The sequence below is a fragment of the Sardina pilchardus genome, chromosome 3 (genome assembly GCF_963854185.1).
Source record: "Sardina pilchardus chromosome 3, fSarPil1.1, whole genome shotgun sequence".
Taxonomy (NCBI): domain Eukaryota; kingdom Metazoa; phylum Chordata; class Actinopteri; order Clupeiformes; family Clupeidae; genus Sardina; species Sardina pilchardus.
The window spans coordinates 39,497,484-39,523,025 of NC_084996.1; the positions used below are offsets into that span (position 1 = coordinate 39,497,484).

At 41.6% G+C, this 25,542-nt stretch overlaps 1 protein-coding gene across 2 annotated transcripts in view; it reads left to right on the forward strand.

The window, feature by feature from the left end:
* Positions 1 to 25,542, forward strand: part of usp31 (ubiquitin specific peptidase 31) — a 150,868-nt gene that overhangs the window by 16,693 nt on the left and 108,633 nt on the right. For both annotated transcript variants that reach the window (XM_062533282.1, XM_062533283.1), the window contains exons 2-3: positions 542 to 679; positions 16,471 to 16,565. In XM_062533282.1, the coding sequence (XP_062389266.1) occupies positions 542 to 679; positions 16,471 to 16,565 (233 nt within the window). The remainder of the gene's footprint in view (positions 1 to 541; positions 680 to 16,470; positions 16,566 to 25,542) is intronic.

Consider the following 25,542-nt stretch of genomic DNA (forward strand, 5'->3'; position numbering starts at 1 on the left):
GCACATAGACCTACGTCAGGGATGTAAAAGCCAATTAGGGCAAAGTCCCGACGTCATGAAGGCAGGGTCTAGGCCGGTCTGTGCTCCGCAGTAGCTGGAGGGAAACTGCGCTGCTGCTGAGCAGAAGCTTGCTCCCGTGATAAGTTAAGGCCATGTGATATCCATGTGATATCGACTGCAGAGTCGTAAACACGCCCATATAACCCGTGTATATGCTCTTGACGGCATATACACGGGTGAGTGTCAATGAAAACTTTTCTGAAAACGTACAAGTGTGCACAATGTTATTTTTGAAAACGGAGGAAAGGAAATATTTGTTTATCAAAATCCCTGTGTGTGAACATAGCCCTATCTTGCATTTGCCTGTTGCTCACAACCTGCAGCTCAAGTAAAGTGGGTTAGCTAGTGAAGATCATCATAACCTCTGCAGGAGGATCCTATTGCCTATATTTCTCAGTAACATTTACAAAAATGTCTTGGAATTTAAAATTTCTACTGTGTCAATTTGAAAAAAAATAATGACATGTTTTCCTCCTGTCAGAGTGCTGTCTCCAAGAATGCCATGCAATACAGGGGCAACGCCCAGCACGATGCCCAGGAGTTCCTTTTGTGGCTTCTTGACCGAGTACATGAGGACCTCAACAACATTGTTCAGTCCAGTGGGGGACCCTCTATTAAGGTAAAATGTGTGCTAGTAAGAAGTCCAGTGAAAAGAGATTATGTTGGTGTTTGACTAATTCTTTTTTCAATTAGTCAACAATCATTTCCCACAGGGTAGAATAGAATAATAGAATAGAATAAGTCTTTAATTGTCCACCTAGGTGGAAAATTGTCTTTGGCTCACCAAAACACAGGATAAACAGACACATTGACTGGACATACAGCAACTGGACATACAGCAACATATTTTCGCAAGGGTTTTCGCAGAGTCATAAAAAGTCATAAAAAGTCTTACATTTGATAATAAGAATTTTAGGCCTTAAAAAGTCATAACAACATCCACAAGGTCATAAATTACATTTAGTCAAGTCTTAAATTCATACGCTCGTTCAGTCATTTGTTCTACCATCGCCTTTTCCCTATGAGAAATGTGCGGTCGGCGGCATTCATTCATTCCTCTTGTTGTAGTTCTGTCTGAGGAATCTAGGTGTTAGCGTTCCGCAACTAGCCTACAAGGTCCGTGCAGCCATAGATATATAAATATACACCTCTGTCCAAAAGTATTAGAACGCATGCTTAAAGTTAAATATAAAATCATCTTTTGGAAATGTATCTTAATGCCTTAAATGAAATAATGAGTAACTATGCAACCTTTAAGGACATTCATTTTCTTTGTGAATGAATAATGTATTGTAAATAAATAAATGTTTTCCTTAAATACAGGGGGTCATAAGTATTGGAACGCCCATGTTAAATTCGCATAGAGGATTTTTATTTTTATTTTTAAAGGCCAGTTATTTAATGGATCCAGGACACTATGCACCCTGATAAAGTCCCCTTGGCCTTTGGAATTCAAATAACCCCATGTCAACACTATACACTTAACATACTAAGAGTTTGGTATGCTTTATGTCAGTTATTAGCTGTTAGCTAATTAGCTGGTTTGAATTGCATTGAGCTCAATGGGTATCTTTTTTTTGTTGGCTATGGAACTGTTGTATAAAAGCATTATCGCACTCGTGGTCGTGGTGTTGTTGGCCAATATCGCCACGGCTGTAGTTACCTACGGCACTCAGCCTTCGGCTTCGTGCCTGCGGCGAACCACAGCCGTGGCGATATTGGCCAACAACACCACTCCCACTCGTGCGATAATGCTTAAATATACAGCTGGAGTCACGTGATCGGTTGGACAAGATGATGGCATAGTTTTGCGCTCCTCAACCCTGATTTATACATTTCGATGTTAATTACCTTTGCGAGAACTATTTTGATGTGATGCTGATTTGAATACTGCCTATTCAGCTAGGATGGCTGATTCGAGTAAGAAAACTGCGTCTTCTTCGAAAGCGACTCGTTCAGGGCAATGCACAGATGTCGAAGCCATAGCAGAGTCAGTTCTGGAAAAGCAACGTGGCTACCTTGAAACCCGCTTTAACCAGCTTGAGGAAATGAGTAAACACAGAGGGAAAATTATGTGCTATCCAGACGGACCTAATGACATTGAGAGAGAGTATTGGGACTGTTAATGCGGAAATTGGGAAGATACGAACTAAGGTGAAGGACAACTCTACAGTGCTAAGCAGCCACGAGTCGATGCTAGACCAAATGCAACTCAAGCTAGCGGATATGGAAAATCGTAGCAGGAGGTGCAATGCACGCATTATAGGCTTAGCTGAAGGGATAGAAGGATCTAACGCTGTGCAATTTCTCACCAACTCTCTGCCAGAGTGGTTCCCCTCCATGGGGGATTGTCAAGGTGAAATCATGCGGGCACATCGCATTTATGGCGATAACAAGAACAGAAAATATCGGTTGTTGTGCATGTTGCGTTCGCGACTCGGGGAAGTGAAAGCAGTTCTGTAAAGACATTGCAAGTTTTCATGGAGATCATCTGCGCTGCGCAGCTGTAGCTGATTGTGAAAGCCAATTGGAAATACATAAGTTTAGAGCGAACGTTTCAACTATGTTTGCCATGGTAGACAAAAACACTCAAATAAAACAATAGCCTAAAAAATAACTGCATGCGTAATGGACACGGCTCTATATCCTAAATAATTTTCGAGGTTCGCCATTTGGTAATATGACCTATCCTTACTGACAATAATTTAGATTTAATAACTTTTAACTAAAGTTGCACAAAGGCAAAATACAGTCCTAAAAGCCTATTCTATATAGCCTGGCCAATATTGTAGATGTGCAATAGCAGCATTTGCGTGCGTGCTTGCCGGTGAGGTGTAGCCTACAAAAATGAGCATAACATCTGATTATTTAAGTATGGCTATAGGATATAGGCTAGAGAAGAGTTGGTTTAAAATTCAAGTGTAGTAAAAAAGTTTGTGCACATCCCCGGTGTTTTATAAACTGCACCAGCACATAGACTTTCCAACTCGGGGCAATAACATTCTGGACCATGTTTACACTTTCCAGAAAGGGGCTTATAAGGCCTTCCCCCTCCCCCACATTGGTGCCTCAGACCACATCACCATTATGCTACTGCCAGCATATAGACCACTGGTTAAAGTCACCAAGCCAGTTCGGAAAGAGGTGCGAGTGTGGCCGGAAGGGGCTGTAGTAGCACTTCAGGACTGTTTTAACACCACAGACTGGGGCATGTTCAAGCTAGCTGCCTCTCACAACTCCACCAACATCAATCTCCAAGAATACACCGACTCAGTAACCGCATACATCACCAAATGCATTGATGATGTAACAGTGCTCAAAACCATCACTGTCCGGGCCAATCAGAAGCCGTGGTTGACAGGAGAAGTCTACAGGCTGTTGAAGGCTAGGAATGCTGCCTTCAAAGCAGGAGACCAAGACAGCCTGAGGACAGCAAAGGCCAACTTGTCACGTGGCATCAGGGACGCCAAAAGACAGCACTCCAGGAACATAGCCCACCGTTTCAGCGACAGCAGAGACGCGCGCAGTTTGTGGCAGGGGCTACAGGCGATCACAGACTACAAGTCTCCACCTCAGACCTGTGTCAGCTCCACCCCTCTGCTAAATGAACTGAACAGTTTTTTTGCTCGCTTTGAGGCTCAGAACACAACATCTGCACAGAAATCCCCCCCTCCCCCAGACGACCAGGTGATTGCACTGTCTGCAGACAATGTCAGGAGAACACTCAGCAGGATCAACACCCGGAAAGCGACTGGTCCTGACAACATACCAGGCCGCGTACTAAGACACTGTGCAGACGAACTCGCTGATGTCTTTACGGACATCTTCAACACCTCTCTGTGCCAGGCTGTTGTCCCCACATGCCTTAAAGCCACCACCATCATCCCGGTCCCAAAAAAGTCCTCACCATCCTGCTTCAATGATTACCGTCCGGTTGCACTCACGCCCATCCTCATGAAGTGCTTCGAACGGCTGGTCATGGAGCACATCAAGTCCGTGCTCCCCCCCTCACTGGACCCCTCTCAGTTTGCATATCGGTCGAATCGCTCGACCGAGGATGCCATCGCTACCGCCCTACAACCAGCCCTCACACACCTGGAAAAGAAAAACTCCTACGTTAGAATGCTGTTCATCGATTTCAGTTCAGCATTCAACACAATCATTCCACAACACCTGGTCATTAAACTCCGCCAGCTAGGACTCAACACCTCCCTGTGCAACTGGCTGCTCGACTTCCTGACAGGGAGACCACAGGCAGTGCGGGTAGGCAGCAACACATCCAACACCATCACCCTTAACACAGGGGCCCCCCAGGGATGTGTGTTGAGCCCGCTCCTCTTCACCCTGTTAACACATGACTGCACACCATTACACAACTCCAATCACATCATCAAATTTGCGGATGACACTACTGTGGTGGGTCTCATCAGCAATAATGATGAGACTTACTATAGGAGTGAGGTGAGCCATCTGTCCTCCTGGTGCAAGCACAACAATCTCTCCTTGAATGTGGAGAAGACCAAGGAGATTGTTGTGGACTTCAGGAGAGCGCACGCCCCACACCCACCTCTGACCATCAACTGTGCTGCTGTGGAGAGGGTCAGCAGCACCAAGTTCTTGGGAGTGCATGTTGCTGAGGATCTCTCCTGGAGCACCAACATCGCATCCCTGACCAAGAGGGCTCACCAGCGCCTATATTTCCTCCGCAAACTGCGGAGAGCTGGAGCCCCAACCCCCATCATGTCCACCTTCTACAGGGGAACAGTGGAGAGCGTGCTCACTAGCTGCATCACTGTGTGGTATGGTACCTGCACTGCATCCTGCCGCAGGTCCCTCCAGCGCATTGTGAGAGCAGCAGAAAAGATCACCGGCACCTCTCTCCCCCCCATCCAGGAACTGTACAACACCCGTCTCACCCGGAAAGCTATCCGCATTGTGCAAGACCCAACTCACCCCTCACACAGCCTCTTCATTCACCCTGCTGCCTTCTGGAAGGAGACTGAGAAACCTCCAGGCCAGGACCAACAGGCTGAGGGACAGCTTCTTTCATCAAGCTGTCAGGGCACTCAACTCCCTTCCTGCTCTGCCCCCATTCCCTGCTGCCCCCCCCCTCCCACATAAACTCAGGACGCAATCACTCCCCGCCCCCTTCCCACATAACTCAGGACGCTTAAATACACTCATTCCCCCTCACCCAAAGAATTCCACACAAGTTTTTATTTATTTATTAATAACTGCACTTTAATTGAAACCTGCCCATTTGCACAATATTCCATGTTTAGTGTCTTTGGATGTTTCTATGTGTTTGTGTGTGTGAGTGTGGGATTGTGTATGTATGTACATATATGTATGTGTATATATATGCATATGTATGTACAGTACCCTCCAGAATTATTGGCACCCTTGGTAAAAGTTGACTAAAAATAGGTCTAAAAAATAATCTTTATGTGATTTATTGTACTCCCACAATGAAAACAATGAGGAAAAATACATCCTGCAAGGGAAGCAAATTTATTCTGAGAAAAAGGAAAATCTCATAAAGAAATGTTTTTAATAAAAACACGTCACTCACAATTATTGGCACCCCTACTTGTAATACCTTCTTAAACCTCCCTTTGTCAATAAAACAGCATGTAATATTCTTCTCTGACACCCTATAAAGATTGAGAATACAAAGTAAGGGATTTAAGACCATTCATCTTTACAAAACCTCCCCAGATCGTCCAGATTGCTAGGTCCACACTTGTGCATTCTTCTCGTTGACTCATCCCACTGTTTTTCTATGGAGTTTAGATCAGGGGACTGCTATGGCAATGTCTGAAGCTTGATTTTGTGTTCAGTAAACCATATATGTTTTGATCTGTGCATTTGTTTTGGTTCATTGACCTGATGAATGATCCAATCATGACCAACTTTTAGGGCCTTGGCAGAGATTGTTTGATTTCCTGTGAAAATGTTCAGGTTTTTCTTGGTGTTCATGATGCCATGCACCTTAATTAGGTTCCCAAGGCCTTTGGGAATTAAAACAGCCCCACAATAGCACAGCCCCTCCACCATAATTCTGATTAGGCATGGGGTTCTTTTTAGTATAGTCATTATTCTATGTACGCCAAAGACACCTTAAGTGTTTTTAGCAAAAGAGCATAATTTTATTTTCATCTGACAATAGACCACACTCCCAGACATGTCATGGTACCATTCAGTAACTCCTGCCATTTACATTGTTCATTAAATGACTCTACTGGCTTTAACCTGACATGCTGTCTAAATAATCTATTAGCAGTGAGGTCACTTTTGAAGATTTTTTGGGGGGACTTGGTAACCCCAAGATGATAGCTTTGTCTGTAACTCTCAACAGTGGTTCTTATGGATTTTGTTGCCTATCATACCATCCTCCATACTGTGCGTGGGAGCAAAATAGCCATGGGTCTTTGTCCAAGCATGTTTGCCACATTTCCAGATGATTAGAACCTTTTAGTCATCATTTTAACTGGAAATATAGGCATTTTCAACAAAATACCTAGTTTCCATAGACATTCTCTTACTTACAAATGTCAACACAATTTCTTTTTATTTCAATTTAGTGTATTCTCTTGTCTAGCCAATGTTGAAAAATGACTAGAGGATTTAGCCTCTGAGTGACTTCATTTTCATACCATAGTGAAAAAGAACGTCATGTACTACTTCTGAAAGTTCACAGACACTCTGATTTACTTTAAAACGTTGCATTTACATAGGAAAATGCTCCTGTTAAATGTTGTACATAATATGTTTCAGGGGTGCCAATAATTGTGAGCAAGCAGTTTTTGTTAAAAATATTTATTTCTTCATGAGATTTTCCTTTTTCTCAGAATAAATTTGCCTGCCTTGCAGGGTATATTTTTCCTCATTGTTTTCATTGTGGGAGTACAATAAATCACCTAAAGATTATTTTTTATACCTATTTTTAGTCAACTTTTACCAAGGGTGCCAATCATTCTGGAGGGTACTGTATATTGTGTCTAGTCTGTGTCATAGTTTTTTATATATATTTTTTACCATAAATTGTGCTTTATGTTGAAGGGAGAACAAGGAGCATGAAATTTCATTCTCTGTATCGCAGAAAGTGACAATAAATAGACTTTGACTTTGACTTTGAAGGTGCAGAACAAGAGTAGGCTAAATCATAAAAAAAATGGAAAAAGGTTCGCACACTTGAAATCCTTCTTTTTTTATTTGATTTTATTTTCTTTAGCACAAAGGAATGACGTTTCGACCGTGTGGTCTTCTTCAGATTAAAATTCAAGTACGTGCGCTATTTAACCCCTCGAGACCGACTGCAGTCTGCTGTCACAGCCAGACGACTCTCCCAACCCATTCATTCGTTTTGGGCGATATAACCCATTCATTCGTTTTGTGCGTATATAGATTCCTGCATGCTGCATTACCATGACCCTTAGCCTACCTTGTGGATGATTTTTTTTCTCATTGGAATACAGCAGGACAGGATGCCTTTTATCTAACAAACGCAAAAGCTGAGATTGTTGGAAGGACTAGGCTACTCAACAAACTTGTTTTTTGTTTCTGGGAGATCTCGTTATCGTTTTGGATTGTCGGATTTTTATACTTATTGTTTGGACTTATGGACAATGAACTTTGAGGGGTGGTTGTTAGTGCTTTACAAAGCTCCTCCTATCCTTCAGCTCACTGCGCGATGCAGTTGCGCATAGTGGCCACGAAGTCATTAACTGTTTACGACACAATACATGATATTTGTGTTTTTCGTTTCTTAGATTTAATGCATGTTTGACATGTAAACAGGCCTTCAGTCCGTTAACTTAAGGCCTTCTTTTGCATGGGGTTGCTCGCATCCGCCCGTAACCTAGGCTATTATGTGCGTAGTGGCTGTATACTCTTGATTATAATAAGAGGCAAATTGTTACAGGACAACTTAAACTGACTTCCCCAATGCTTCCCCGCAGCACATTACATTTTTAATATAGGCTAATATAGGATGAACAAAGTCTATGGACTTGCTATATTAAATCCAGTAGCCTAATAATTAGGCTATGTGCCACGTCCGATTTCGCAAGTGATGTAGTAGGCTACGTTTAAAAATCGACAGCTGTCTGTGAGACTACCCATTTCATGAAGAGCAATTGTCTTGTGCGATCATTCCCCCTCCCCCACACTTGTCTAACCAGTTCACTAGACATTATAGCCTACCTATACGGCATTGAGGACGATTGCCTCCCTCCCCCCTCTCTCTCGACAGACACTTCCTTACACTAGGGCTCGGGATCATGACATCAAAACTTCGCGGGCACAGCCACATTGGCAGCTTCACTCCTTAGTTTACTATGGATTACTATGGATTTACTCCCGCCTTTTAGTGTGTTCCTGTTACTTAGTTTTTGCCTTATTGGTCGTATGTTGCTGTGTAGTGGGGTGTAACAGTGCAACCCACGATCGCAAGAGGAAAAGAATAAATCGCTACTATATTTCTGCTTCTTGTCTTGTGCATCTGAATGAATGGATATTACGTTCAGTGCCCTACCAAATGGCGGCGATATTCCTAGAATGCAAGGCGTGTGCCCGAGCCCTATTATGTAAATGTAAAAATGTGTGTGTGTGTGTGTGCGCGCTGAACCACGAATTCACATATTAACTTTTCTTTTCAGCAGACATCGCAATCATAAAAAAATCGCAAAATTTTCATTTTTTAAATAAAATAATGCCTTTTGTCTTAATGGGTTCCGGAGAGGTTCGTGGAGTAGGTTTTGAACCCCGGTAGCTGACGTGTGATAAAGATGCCTCAACCAGTTACGCCACAGTTCGAGTGTCATTACCTTCGCACTTAGCCAAGAAATATAAAGGATTCAGTCAGTCGAGTTCATTTATTCGCAGCATGCACTTGAAACGCCGATCAAAAGTTCTGACATGTTAAACTGACGTTAGTCATTAATTCACCACATGATAAAATGCTGTTATATTGACGCACAATAGCCCACGGTAGTCTAGGTCTATCTCTGAATCAACATGAACATGCATAACGAGATCCATATAGTTCTAAGTTGCTAGAAACTTCTTTTGTGGAGCTATAGGCCTACTAGTCGATGGTTACAATGAATCACCCTCACTGCCCTATCGCATATCTGACCATCCATTGTTACAATGTTACAAAATGCGCGATCTTCTCCATGCATGTAGCCTACGGTTATAAGTAAAGTGACATGATAGGCATGTATTAAAGATATTTCTGTTAAATACATTTTATTTTCAGTTGTCAAAAGTGGTGGGGACAAAATCTGTGATAACAAGTGCTGGGTAAGCTACCCAGCGTCGCCGGTTAAAATGAACATGCCTCCGTTTTAAAATAGCCTATAGGCCTACACATTTCTAAGTATTCCTAGCATAAATGTAGCCTAAATGTCCATCTTGTCCATCTCTTTCGTCTTCGCCTTGACAATAATAGCCTATTCACGGAAATGCGGTCTTGTAACCGTAATGAATTAATGAATTAATCTAAGGTTGCCTATCGAGTCTTTCAGGTTGAATTGAAGGCTTCTAAAACCATTTTCATTAATTTCAACAATGGTTTATTGAAACGTCGTTTGATTATAATTTCGCCAGTCATCACCTTCATTTTAATGATTAAATGAGACGGATTGAATGAGACGGATATGCGGAGCATTTCTCTCCCTCTCCATTGACCAAAACGTTGCTCTGGCATCTCTGCTGGACTGACTGAGTTATAAGCTACGTCGAGTGAGAGAGCCAGCTGTGAGGTAGGCTGTAAAACATTCGAAAACTCTGAAACTGCAATCTGACATGCCGAGCGTGATGTCCCTTTCTCCGCTTGTCACCAGCGCGGTGTCTTCGGGTTTTTCCGTGTTTTCCGGTATGAGCCGAACCTTCATTTTATTAGGGCGGTCTTATGTTGCCCCCTTGCGGTTGCAAAGTCCCGATGCTTCGGGATTCCCGATGTGCGGGAAAGAAAGGAGCATTCTCAACCCTTACCATCTGTATAGGCATACTGTTATATCAGTGTTTCCCACAGATTAGAAGGCAATGTGTGGTGGTCGCCCCGTCTTGGTCTCGGCACAAAATGTAGGTGCACCCATATTTTATCGCTCTCCTGCCATATAATTTGAATGATTTTTTAACAAGATGTAAAGCTTGTCTTTATTTGAAACACACACACATTATGTAATTATGAATAATTACTCTATTATAGGCCTACATTCTATATACTGACATTTCTGATATTCATAACAGCAATCTTTATGCAGATTATGGCCTAGGCCTACTATTCATATTATAACTCCACCTCTTAAATTCAGCTGTCTGGTTGAAGCCTCCAAATATTGTAAACAAAGTAGCAGGCTAAGTTTATCATACTCTACTGGTTGGACTGTTCAGTTTCTGTTCAGGTAAGCTAATACTTTTTCTCCTTGGGACAGGCCCCTTTAAGTCTTGGAGTTGAAAAACATTGGTATTGAGATGGTCAGTCAACTTGAATGCAAGAGTTTTAATCAAATGTCTGCAGCATAGCCTACTAATGATGCTAAACAGATCTAACAGTAATTTAGCTAGTTGTCTTCTGTGCGTCATTGCGTTCATGATTGTGAATGTTTTATCTAGATTAAATGTGCATGTCGAGGGCGGTTGTCCATTGAGCACGCACGAGAGCGGGCCAAGGAGAGTGAGTTTACTTCTACTGTTTGGAAAAGTTGCACGCATAGTCTTCAAAGGTTGCGGAAGAACTTTATGCTTCACCCGAGCAGCGTCATGTGCATCAGTGCGACCACGCTTCCAGGGATGATATCGTTGGTTTTCATGGAGACAGACGCGGTGTGCACGGAAGGGAGGGGCTGTGTGTGTGCGTGTGTTTGTGTGTATGAGAAACAGATGCGTGATTGACAGAGAGGGAGAGCAGGGAAAGGAAATTCAGTTTAACGAATGCTGCGTGTTTTTCAATAGCGTTAAAAAATAAATAAATAAATAAAAAAGAATAACGAAACGCAATATGTGGCGGCTGGTGCTGAATCTGTGGCGCACCGCCACAAATTAGTCTATGTGTGGGAAACACTGTATATTTACAGTATTCACCTGGTTCAACAACTGTCACATTATAGCCTATGTAGTATTGGCTATTGGCCCCATGTGTCTGTCAAGGGGCCTGCACTAAAAGATTGTGCTGATACCTTTTGCACCCATTTTTTGTTGCCCCCCAAAGATGACAACCTGGTAACCCCTCTAAGCTATTTATATTGTTTTTCACATGTTCAGTTCACTATTTGTTGTATTTGTTTCTTTAAGGCTTTCTAAGTAGTTTGAATGTGCTTTGCTTTATTTTCATATGAGAATGTTCAAGACAAAGCTCAGTGTCTTGTGAGTGAATGTATACTAGCAGTGTAATTTACTGTGATGCAAGGGGGCGTTACCTAAAATCTTGCCTAGGGCGCCAAATTGGCTAGGGCCGGCCCTGAGGCTATGTTGAGTGTGCGTCTGCAACAGTGAGCCTACTCCTTTTCGGCTTTCGGAAACAGCAGCATCATTTTCGCCGGGGACCAGGTAGCCTATGTCTCCACCACTTTTTATGACGAACGATTTTGTCCCCACCACTTTTTAAATGTTTATCAATTCATCAAAAAAGTTGGTGCCCACCAGTGATGCGCGGGTACGTGTCTGAACGGCCCGCGCCGCACCGCCGTTTACAACTAACCCGACCGCAACTCGGACCGCAAAAAATAATTATTGAAATACTGTACCCGACCCGCTTCCCGACCCGCTCATTGTAAAAATTAGTCTAACTTAGTCGTCGCGTCATTGAGCTACGCAAAACTAGTATCTCATGCATGTAAACAATATAGGCCTAATAGCCTAGTGATTGTTCAGAATTTGGGAAACATGCATTTAGTCTAGGCCTACCTTTTTTTGTTCCGTGTCAGCATTCATCCAAAAATTAGGCTATTTGACTCAACATTGAACATAATTAGCCTAAGGATTTTCCTATACAAATTCTGTTTCAGCCGTTCCTCACGTGAATGCGTTGAGGCTCCCAAGCATGAAATGCAGACATAGAATATTACAGTATTACTATTAAGAAACTTTTTATTAATGTCTTCATCAATGGACCAAAACAAAAATCAAAACCAAAACCCATAGAGCCAGAATGAGTGCATCATTGGTCTGCGATTATAAATTGCAGCGAGATGAGACCTTTATTGCACGAAAGAGCAGACGTGGGGCTTTCCAACGAGCCACTTTATAAGTTGCGCAAGGACGCACATTGTGTGCTCATACCAATTGTAGGCTATATGCCTTGATGACATTAAATTAAGAAGTATTTCCTGATTGGGGACACTTTTAGTTTATTTGTCTTTCAGTCCATGGTTCCACCATTCGATCTTGCTGCAAATTATCAGACTTGAGAAGCATGCATCGCATCAGCAACTTCGCTGCTCAGTAGCCGAATCGAGGAAGCCAGCAGTTCGAGAAAAAAGTTGCAGATCATAGACAAAGAAAGCATATGCTCTGAGAACAGAACACAACTGCATGTCAAGTGTAGCCGAGGGTCTGTCTACGCAGAAACAACAAGTGCATAGCCTATGTTCGTGACACAATATGGGGAATCGCGTTTCAGTGGGAATGCTGCAAATTATGTTTTCCTCTTCTAAAGACAATTATGTACGATATAAATGACAAAAAATGAACGGCATATTTTTGTATACCGACCCGACCAAACATGACCCGAATATCATTAAAAATATGTTTTCTTGACCCATCGCGGGTGACCATATTATGTGCAAATCTAACAACTGAGATGCATCCCCTATAATCATCATAGATCAAAAAAGACAAGTAGAACACACAAACAACCATAGAATTCATGAGGTCATATCCTTTTGAAATAAATTAAGTCACCGTTAAAGAGGAACAATGCAGGATTGGCGATTTCATCTCTAGTTTCGGTTTCGTTTTTCGTTTTCGCTCGTTTTATGCTTGCATATTTCTCTGCAGAGCTTCCCCGACAGCTTTAGCGTGTATATTTATACATATATAGGCTATATATAAATATATAAATTGCAAGCGTGGTTCTTCTTGTTCCGTACGCGTCGCTGACTTCCAGATGTAAACAGCAGACGATCGTTCATCAGAAAGTTGCAAGGTTGTAATAGCGGATAGGGACACTAGGGGCGGGAGGAAATGTGACTGTTTTCGATAAAACTGGTCAGTCAAGCAAAACAACGATTTCTAAGCGATTTTATGACTATGAAAAAGTTGCATAGGGATTGCAGCTTCACTTGGGAAAAATAAATAAAATACACGTGATTCATGCGTGAGGTCTCATGAGAATCTCACGTGAAAGCGGCCAATGTCAACTAACCCCAACTGTAGCTTTCACTCTGGACTGATGCTTCAACTCTAATGTCTTTTCAAATTCGAAATTGAGGTCGTTGACGTTCAAACTTGTTTTCGGTGGACATAATTAAGTTTGTACCGTCGGAGTCTTTGTGAGACAATGAGTAAAATGTCCGTAAATAATAGAGCCTGTATCATCTGCGTTCTCTAGTCGCTTTCAGACATAACCCCTGCGGTAGCCTATGAGGTTGCCAAACGGAGGTCCGTCTCCTCGGTTAATTATACAGAATCTATGTGTGTTTGAGTGAGGGGTGGCGCAGAATGCGGCCGACAGCGCGCCCGTTCCGAATATTGTTGCAACAATGCAGCATGTAGGCCTATTCTGTTACATCCGCAGCATCGATGAAAAATTGGAGCGTGACATCAAAGATCCGCTTAACCCTTTCTGGTGACATGCAGGTTAATTGAAACTCAGCAGTGACGTTGCTCATTTCACATAATCTGAACAAATTCACATTCTTTATTTACAAATGTGTTGCATGCAGTTCATAATTCACAGAACTCGTTTATGCACAACATTGCATTTGATTCTATTGTATATGATGGAATAAGCAGAAAGAATAAAATGAGGTTGAAAGCCTTGCTTTAATTCAGGTTGTGTAGCCTAGCTAGTGTGTTTTTGAAAAGTAACTAAGTAAAGTAACTAATTACTTTTGGGGAAAGTAATCAGTAAAGTAACGGGATTACTTTCTCGGATAAGTAATCAGTAATCAGTAACTAATTACTTTTTCCAAGTAACTTGACCAACACTGGTCACCAGATATTGTATGCTATGGTATTTACGTAGTGGCATATATTTGCACGCCCAACATGTTTGGAGAGGCAGAGCTCTTGTAATATGATGACAGAATCTTACAAGTGATAACTTTGTTTTTCAAGATAATTGTTTGGTCAGTAGCCTAGGCGGTAGATTTACACGTTGAGCTATAACTAGCACACATAACCAACTCCCGAGCAGTTTGGTTGGCAGCATGACACTAGATCAGGGGTCGGCAACCCAAAATGTTCAAAGAGCCATTTTGGACCAAAAAAACAAAAAACAAATCTGTCTGGAGCCGCAAAAAATGAAAAGCCTTATGTAAGCCTTATATGAAGGCAACACAGGTTGTAAGTGTATATTATCTATATTAGCCTACTATCAAAATTTCTAAGTAGGCTACAACGAGGCTACATAATGAGCTTTCATGATTAAATGTTTTTCCCTGCAGCGCATCTCGGAGAGAATGACACACCACGTGACTGCTCCGCTGTAGCCTATGGTGCTTTAAGTTCAACTTCGTGTAATCACCATCCGTGAACCGTTGTTTTCCACTTTTTAATATCTCTCAGGTTGCAACAAAATTTCTCCCCTACTGCAATCGCACTTTTTCCTCTCAGTCCCAACTGGGTAGTCGGCTGCAAATGTAGCATGCCATCCCTGAAAATGTCTTTCTAAATGTCTTTCTCTTTTTGTTGTTCGCCAACTTCTCATTACAAAGCAAACATGCAGGCAATCCTTCCGCAATGGAAATGAAAGCAAATGTTTCGGTCCATTCTGCCTTAAATTCTCTGATCTCATCGGCTATCTTTCTCTTTTTCTCTTTGGGATCCATGGCATGGCCCATGCTGACACACCCGCCAGTTTGTTTACAACCATAGGTATACAGCCACCTGCCTGGCACGGCGCCGCCCTGAAACGTGTGTCGCAGGCTATCAAATCTTCATTGACAGAAATGTTGAACTTTTAATATTTATTATGCACATTTTTACAACATTGGAAGACGTTAAGAATGTTTGTCCTCATACAGAAACCATATTAAAACAAACAAACAAAAATCCCCCCATTCATTTTCATACATTTTTGAAGACGCTCCAGGGAGCCACCAGGGCTGCGCTAAAGAGCCGCATGCGGCTCCAGAGCCGCAGGTTGCTGACCCCTGCACTAGATGATAGAGCTAGGATACACGTGCATTTGTTGACAAGCCGAATTCTGCAGGAGGAGTTCTCACGTCTTGGGCAAACCCGGACTGCCTGCGTTGCGTGTGAAATGTATATTCCAGGTAGCCTACAGTAGCCTATAGCATACATTTCAGCATATCATCATATGAATATAATTTCATGGGTTTTATTTTTTTCAAACGCCAAAAGATTGCGTAGCTAATAAGGCAGCGTCATTATAGCCTACTTACAGAATGATAATTAAATTGTTTGTAGGCCTATGGTAGCCTAATGGCATAGGCTATATGGTCAATATTATAATATGAAGCAATCTGCAAAGTAGAAAAGTCGATTTGCATTTGCACACTGTGGCAAGACACTTTCACCAGAAAAGTAGGCTAAATAAACAAACATGACTCAGTCAATAGGTTAGTTAGCCTAACAAATTATTTCTGTCTAATCGTGATTTACTTTCAAGACATAGGCTTAGGCTACTGACTGTTTTTCGTCCTAATATAAAAGGGGCTTCGTCATAAATCGCTACTTCAACATCAGGCTGTAGCCTACAAAGTTTACACTTGTATCATAACACTCGGTTTCGCTGCTGCTTCGGCCATCAACTGTCTATTCAACATGCACGCTATTGGGCTCGCACTGAATTTGAGGAAGTGGTGGGGGAAGTGTAGGCTATGCCGTATAAGCAGTCGAATTTTGTAGTTCTTTGGTTCGTACCGGTTCGTACCCGAACCCCAAAGTTCCGTAGTGCCAGTAAAAGCGATACAGACACCACCAGGCTATGGCAGACGTGTCATTCAACCTATTGTAAATCGATGTACAATCACAAGGGTCTTAGAAATGTATTATAAAGGTTGAAAAACTACATGGTGTTGCTTTAAAAAGATAAATAAATAAAAGCATGCCAGACGATGGTGTCGCCACCATCCCGGTTACCTAGCAACAGGCATTACTTAGTCATGGTAGAACAATGGACTCCCATCATAAATGTCTAACTATTGTCATGTGCACTTTGTGTTGTTTAGTATACGTGTTATAATTAAGTTGATCTTACTTTCATTTGTTTTTTAGCCTCCTGTGGAAGAACATGATGACACTTCAGAAGGACCATCTCCATCGCTTTCAACTGGTTCTTTTGTTCAGGAACTTTTTCAGGCCCAATATAGGTATGTGCCGTCTCTACTACTTGGCTACTTGTGCTTGTGTTATCTACATTTTAAATATATTGGACAATATTGTACCTTACATCCACTACACAACTTACTGGTCAAGGAAAAAGTGTTTTCAGTTGGAGGCTACGACAACTAAGCTGTACGAAAGAGAGATACAGAAAGACTTTTTTACCCACTGCAATGCACTGTATAATGACTCCCCCCTGAGCAGAGTGAAAAGAATAACATTTGAATAATTTATGTATGTTTGCATCTTTGTATGTTTGTATGTATTTGGATGTTGTTGTGAAACACTGTAATTTCCCCTTGGGGATTAATAAAATCTATCTATCTATCTTCCATAATTTAGGGTAGCTGTAAAGTATGGTTATACGCGTGCATGGGTGATTGAAGTTGAGTTATAGTGTCAAACCCTTTGTGGACGGCCCATTGAAATACAGTATGGTTCGAATTTGAACCATGACGTCTTCACTGTGTTTGAATCACGCATTTAACCTCACCGATGAAAAAAACTAAAAAGAAAAATGAAAAAAAAACACTGTCAAGTAGTTTAGTTCGTTTTGATAGCATGTTGGCTGAGTTTTATGTCATTTTAAATAAATGACATGAATGAACATGTCGGACTGTAAGTATCCTCAAGTGCGTTTTTCAGCTGCTGAGGTGGTAGAAATGTGTTATCAACACATAAATGATGAAAATAGCAGTGAAGACCGTGAAATAGGTGGCTTATCTAGTGGAAAAGAGTACGAGTTGGACCGTGAACTGGATGAATACTTTCGTGACTCCCTTTATTGACAGCCTCGAACATTCCATTTTTTCCACACTTGATGACCTTGTGGCACAAAAAAGCTTACTGTGTGGCCATACTACATGGCAGAGATAAAATATACACACCATTGTAATCAGAAGAAAGAGCACTTTAAAATGGTATAAAACATAAATAATTATGTGTGAGGGTACCATAATTATTTCTATAAATATGCTCAAAATTAATCCGAAAAAATGATTAAAAAAAAAAGGTTTTTCAACATAAATCTTATTTTTCTCTAATTTCTGTTGTAGATAGAGAATAACATAGAGTATATGACAGACTAGTGTCCCCTACTCAAGGAAAAAAACAGAATCAATGTATCACTTTCTGCTCAAAAGTTATGGTCAATTCATTATGTCCTGTACGTTTCCAGAAAATTGTAAAATCTTTACAGAGTAGAATGTCTTCACTGCCCGATTTGACATTTGACCTCAAAATCCAGACAGAATGGTCAAAATAAGTTATTTTGCCCATATGTCCATTAGACAGAGCTATATATGGTATGTTTCATTATACTTTAGGACAGGTAATACAAATCCTTATGGAAAAGAAAGTGTTAACCTTTTAGTGACCCACGAAAAGTTGCACCTAAATAACCCAAATATGTGCATTTTAACCTTCTTTTTTAAATTTGTAAACCACCAAAACACCCAACATCTATTTTGATTGTATTTAGTTGATTTATTTGCAAACATAAATTATTACAAATCATATTGCTTCAGTCATTTTGTTTAGATGTGGTAACTCAATAAAGAAGTGCAATTATCAAATCACAAAAAATAACAATCAATAAACATAAGCAGCAATGGACAAAAAATCAACCATCAACTAAAAAAGTGCTTCTTATTTAGGATGAAAAAGCATGTATGAACAGTCAATCAATAAAATCTAAAAAAATCTCTTATTTATGATCAACAATACATTCAAATTAATTTGGTAAGTGCATTTCCAATAAACAATCAATAGTGAATGAACACTTAATGTCAGATCAATGGTAATGGAAAGTGCCTCCTGCTTTCATGTGCAATAAACAATAATCTATTGTCAATCACTATAAACAGTACCCAATGAATGTGATCAGTGACAAATTCCCCAGGGTTTTGTACAGAAGCATAAACTATGTTTTGATTTCACCATTCCACAGCAACATGCTGGAATGGTTGGTAAAGTGCTTTACTACACGTCACCTTGAAAGTCTCTAACAGGCCAGTGATTTTACACAGTTTATCACGCTCATCTTCATCACCAGTATCTACAACATGGAGCATTGGCATCAATGCTTTGTACCGGTCTCTTGACATTATGCTGCGTGCCCACAGGCCATGGTACATGGTTTTGGGGCTCCAGTATCTGTAAAAAGAACTAACTGGGACAAGGCCACAAAACATTACAACGGCCATCAGTTGTGCCAATTCGTCTGGACTGGTTTCTTTCCATGTACCATCTGTGCCACCATAATAGGGCTTTCTGAGGATTTCCTCCCAGGCAAAAGCATTTGTGTAGGTGCATTTGTAGCAGGAGGGCATCTGTAAAAAAAAAAGTTTAAAAAAATCTATGGCCTTTGACTTTGGTCATGGTACCTTGTGTTACTTGTACATCTAGGTGAACGCCAGGCTGGCGTACAGGACGGAAAGATGGCAACTGGTTGAGCATGTCTGGATCATCATAGCTATATGTCTGGACAACAGATTGATTCACCGGATGTGCAGCTCTCCCTCGTCCTCTCCTTATGCGCGGTCGCTCTGGCATTCCTTCTGGTCCTTTCAGGTTCAAGGCTCATCCTCCTCTGACTCGGTGGCAGAACCTGGAGAATGTTGAGTTCTAAAAGTTGAGATAAAAAAAAATACAAGTTGTTTACAACCTAGGTCAAGGCTAATTTCAGTCAGAAAAGGTTGTAGCAGAAAAGTTGCTACTGACTACATGTCACTATTTTCTTTCTAGAAGTTGATGAAAAAAAAAAATGCAAGTTGTTCACAGCCTAGGTCAAAGCTAGATTCAGTCAGAAAAAAGGTTGTAGCAGAAAGGTTGCTTACTAACTAAATGTCATTAGGCTACTTTCTGTCTAGAAGTTGAGAGAAAAAAAAGTTTGTTGTTCAAAACCTAGGTCAAGGCAACTTTCAGTCAGAGAAGGTTGCTAATTACTAGGCATGCCATTACTTTCTTATATGCCATTACTTTTCTTATAGGGAGCAAAAATAGACATTTCTGGAACTAAACAGAACGAGTAACACTGATATTTCTTTATTCCTTCCATCCTATATTCAGCTCTTCATCCAGACATGCCCATAGAATATGCTAACAACGCTACAATGTTGGCAAAGCAGGGCGAATTTACCCACAAGTGAGATAAAGCGCGATCAAAAATAAACAAACACGAGGCGCGATTTCTTTCAGTTGTGACAGACAAAAAAAACACACCATACAAAAGGCACGGTCTATTCAGAGTGTTATCCCGCGAAAATATAATGTTTTATGAAGCTGAAGTTTTATGAAGTAGTGTAAGTAGTAGTAAAATACAATCTTGAGTTTCAAGAACTTTATTTGTTTACTCACATCGTTGTCATTGTAGCTGCTAGTCGTCGTCGGAGTCAGAGTCATGAAAGTCTTCATCTAGTTCACGATCCAACTCGTACTCTTCTCCACTAGATTAGCCACCTATTTCACTGTCTTCACTGCTATTGTCATCATTTATGTGTTGACAACACATTTCTGCCACCTCAGCAGCTGAAAAATGCACTTGAGGATATTTACGGTCCGACATGTTTATTCATTGTACAGCCGTGAATGAGCCCAACGCGGAAGTTTTGTAGGCGGGGCAATACATCACAAGATGTAAAATGACATAAAACTCAGCCAATAGGCTATCAAAACGAACTAAACTACTTGAAAGTGATTGGCTCGCTGTTGACAATGTATCTACATAGTTCTTTCCATCTGTGAGGTTAAATGCGTGATTCAAGCACGGTGAACACGCCATGGTTCGAAATGGAACCATATTTCAATGGGCCGTCCACAAAGGGTTAAAGAGCTATTCATAGGCATGTATCTGTTTCATTTGATATCCTTATTCAGTCATTTTTAAATCAATAAAATATCTCTAACATTGTCCGCTTTGTTCCACCAATTGAAATGACAAAGTAGCCATATAAAGCACATAAAGTCTTTGACAAGATAAGTCCACAACACCAACAATCAGTAGCACAGCCAAGCTAGAAATGCAATTGCAACAGTGCCCTCCAAAAGTATTGGAAGACATGCTTAAAGTTAAATATAAAATCATCTTTCGGAAATTGATCTTAATGCCTTAAATGAAACAATGAGGAAATATTCAACCTTTAACCCTTAACTCATTCACTGCCATTGACGTCTTTAAACGTCAATTTAGACATAGACGTCAATTGCCTTTTTCAATGGGGAGGACTCCTGGGTGGGCTTGGGAACGATCTGGCAGAGTTTCAGGCTTGTAAACAGACTGTACTAGCGATCCCAACCGCTAGATGACAGCAGTGCCATTTGGATGATTAGTATCTGCCTATAGTGCACATGCAGAGACAGCATGCAGCATGCAACAAGCAAAGACACTGAAGATCGACCACAGTGGATCTAGTTTGCACGCGATGCAGGGAATAAATATGCTTACTTCTTACATCAAGGATGGAAAACACGTGAACGGTATGATCCATTTACATTGGATATTGCTATATAGACTAACAACAACTTTGCTAGTGCTAGCTTGCTAAGTCTACCGTCCTGTTCAGAGGCTTTAGCGACCATCAGAGTCCCTAGCAACCTTGACGAGACTGACGAGATAACAGTGCAATCGTGGTAGACATACTCCTGAATCGCTAACGTTAAAAAGTTGATTTTCACAAAAAGATCGTTTTCTCCATGTTTTGGTCAAAAACAGGTGTTTTTAGCAAAACTAACCCATGTTCTACTGACGATTACTAAAGAACGGAAAACGATAGAAACAAACCGTTTTTTCCTGGTGAAAGCAGAGAGTCTACTCTTTCATTTGGTACCTTCGGTGTTTACATATTCATAAAGCTCACCGTTCGGTGGATCTTGGAAAAACAGTCAAATATAGTCATATAGTTCTTGTCAAAGTTTTTTTTCCAGTCAATTTTTGGTCAACGATTCTCGGGACACCGTAACACCGGAGCACATTAAACTTGGTGGGCATGTAGCCCCACTAGACTTCTGTGGAAAATGTTCGTTTCGTCCCTGGGGGCCACTCCACCCCCGTGCTGCCCCCGCCTGAAGGTCAAAAATTACAGTTTTTCCTACATAACTACCTGAACCGTGGCACCAAGGATGACAAAATGTTTATGGTATGTTGGTCTCAAGAGCCTGGATCAACTTAGCTTATAACCAGTCATTTGTGATTTGCACCCCCATGGTAAAAATGTAAAATGCAATATAATATTGCTTTAATTGCCCCTATCTTCAGAGATGTTACGAACTGCACCAAATTTCATGTGTATGATTTTTTTATTTTTTTTTTAAACTTAGCTTATAACCAGTCATTTGTGATTTGCACCCCCATGGTAAAAATGTAAAATGCAATATAATATTGCTATAATTGCCCCTATCTTCAGAGATGTTATGAACTGCACCAAATTTCATGTGTATGATTTTTTATTTTTTTTTAAAAAAATGTAAAGTATATATGTTTGGGCTTTTTGCCTTTATTATTACAGGATAGTGAAGAGGTAGACAGGAAACAAGTGGGAGAGAGAGACGGGGTGGGATCGGGACATGACCGCAGGCCGGACCCGAACCTGGGTCCCCGTGGGCTCTCGGACCCGCATATGGCACGAGCGCTATAGCCTGCCGCGCCACAGCCCCCCCCCCCCCCCCCCCCCCCCAATGTGTATGATTAAAGCGATACCCTCTGGGAGTATGCCAAGTTTTGTGGAATTTCATCCATGGGGGGCTATAAAATAAGTGGATGTATGTGTACATTCAGGACTGTATACCCATCGGCCTGTAGATGGTGGTATTAACCCTCTGGAGTCTAAATCCCCCCCTGGGGATTTGAAAAACTGTTCCAAACACTCATCTCAATCTCTGTCCTAGAAACATTAGAAGTGACACCATTAGAAACCTTTAATCAACTAGTTTCCAAATATATATGTTTTAAAAGAGAATGGTTGGTCTGGATGCTGGATGCTACGGTCATACACACACACACACACACACACAAACATGCAGGAACACACACACACACACACACACACACACACACACAAACACAGACAAGCACAGGCACATACACACACACACACACACACATGAACACACACACACACACAGACACATACAGATGGTACGGGTTGAGAATGCTCCTTTCATTCCCGCACATCGGGACTCCCGAAGCATCGGGAAAACTGCAACCGCAAGGGGGCAACATAGACCGCCCGAGTTTTCGAATGTTTACAGCCTACCTCACAGCTCTCTCACTCGACGTAGCCTATAACTCAGTCAGTCCAGCAGAGATGCCAGAGCAACGTTTTGGTCAACGGAGAGGGAGAGAAATGCTCCGCATATCCGTCTCATTTAATCATTAAAATGAAAGTGATTGGCGAAATTAATCAAACGACGTTTCAATAAACCATTGTTGAAATGAATGAAAATGGTTTTAGAAACCTATAGGCCTATCAGAAGGACTATTTCCTTCAATTCAACCTGAAATAGGCTACTCGAAAGGCAACCTTAGATTAATTCATGAATTCATTACGGTTAGGCCTACAAGACCGCATTTCCGTGAATAGGCTATTATTGTCAACGTCAAGGCGAAGACGAAAGAGATGGACAAGATGGACATTTTGGCAACATTTACATGCTAGGAATACTTAGAAATGTGTAAGCTATTTTAAAACGGAGGCTTGTTCATTTTAACCGGCGTTTCCCGAATAAAGCCTATTGAAGTTCACATCTAGCTGTGGCGCAAGTGGTTGATGCATAGGTATCGTATGCCAGCGACCGGGGTTCGAAACCTAGTCGAAGAACCTCTCCGGAACCCATCAAAAGAAAATGCATCGATTTATTAAAAGAAACGAAAGACTTCCTGTTTTGAGATTCTTTTTATGTTTGCGATGTCTGCTGAAAAGAAAAGTTAATATGTTAATTCGTGGTTCAGCGTGCACTCACACACATTTTTACATTGACATAGTGTCGGGCTCAAGTGTCGTGTCGTCCTCAGTGCCGCATATAGGCTATAATGTAGTGACCTGGTTAGACGAGTGTGGGGGAGGGGGAATGATCGCACAAGACAATAATGCTCTTCATGAAATGGATCTCACAGGCGGCTGTCTGTTTTTAAATGTAGCCTACTACACCACTTGCGAAATCGGACGTGGCACATAGCCTAATTATTAGGCTACTGGATAGCAAATCCATAGACTTTGTTCATCCCAGTGGCGTAGCGTAGTTGCGCAAGGCCCCGGTGCAAGTCTGGCGCTGGACCCCTCCCCTCCACCCCCCCCCCCCCCCCCGCGCTATCTCGACCCATCCCTGTATATCTCAAGACACACACCGACCGACCACAGAGGGAAAGAATGCACGCACGGTCATCATTACATGGACAGCGACTATTTGCGTAACTTGCACACAGCCTACGATCAAAAACAGAATGCATACAAATTCATTCAACTGAACACACCACGTTCCCTTGCAGCACAACAATGGCCTCATCAAAGAACACACTGAGGACGGCTTGACGCCGAAACGCGTTTGTTTTATAGGCATGGTGCTACAATAAAGTATAAGATAATTAGCTAGTGAGTGCGGTTCTTTTGCACATTGGAATAGGCTACGATATTTAACTCGCACCCGAAGAAGGAGATATCTTGGAGTTTGAGCGCGCCTCTCTCTGCAAACTCATCAAAGAACAAACAGACACATAAATTATGGCACAGCGGCCATTTAACTAACCTGTTCGCCGATCAGTTGCCGTATAAGCAAAAACCCTTGGACTCACCCGTCAGAAGTGTAAGCCTACTTTGGGTGTCTTCTGCTCAGCAAACTCGTTGGTGAAATCCAATTTCCTCGCCCTGTCATTTTCGATGGAGAGTATGGCTAATCCACTCAGTCGCTCCTGACCCATGGCACTCCTCAGATTTGTCTTTATTAATTTGCTGACTTTCCACGACTTTAGTAAGAGTAGTAGCCTATACCTGTTTACATTTGCTAGCATGTGCAGCAGCCTATGATCAGAGATGACGTAAAAATGTTATGACTGGACAAACAGATTTCCCAGCAGGCCATGTTACAACATCTTGTAAGTTGACGATAAAATAATCATTAATGGTATTAGTTTTATTGATTAATTTTGATTCTAACATTGAAATGTCATTAGTAAAATCAAAATGATATGGAAGGTAGGAGAAAATACAAGAATTGGGGAATGGATAGGTGCCACCATGAGACCAAGTTGTAGGAGATAGTGAAGGAGTTAAATAATAATCAGTTCGCCTATGCATAGGAAGAGACGGCGTCATTGATGACAACACTTGACTTTAAGTCGCAAAGCTAGGATGTGCGGGGCAAATTCCGACAAGTAAAGGGCCCTGCGAAGCTCAGGGGCCCCGGTGCATTGCACCGCTGCACCGTCGCACGCTACGCCCCTGGTTCATCCTATATCCTTAAAATGAAAGTGATGACTGGCGAAATTAATCAAACGACGTTTCAATAAACCATTGTTGAAATGAATGAAAATGGTTTTAGAAACCTATAGGCCTATCAGAAGGAAATAGCCTTCAATTCAACCTGAAATAGGCTACTCGAAAGGCAACCTTAGATTAATTCATGAATTCATTAGGCTACGGTTACAAGACCGCATTTCCGTGAATAGGCTATTATTGTCAACGTCAAGGCGAAGACGAAAGAGATGGACAAGATGGACATTTTGGCAACATTTACATGCTAGGAATAGCCTACTTAGAAATGTGTAGGCCTAAGCTATTTTAAAACGGAGGCTTGTTCATTTTAACCGGCGACGTTCAAGTACGGCGACGTTCAAGTACATATGCCGAATAAACCCTTTCGAGATTCACATCCAGTTGTGGCGCATGTGGTTGAAGCATAGGTATCGTACGCCAGCGACCGGGGTTCGAAACCCAGTCGTAGAACCTCTCCGGAACCCGTCAAAACAAAATG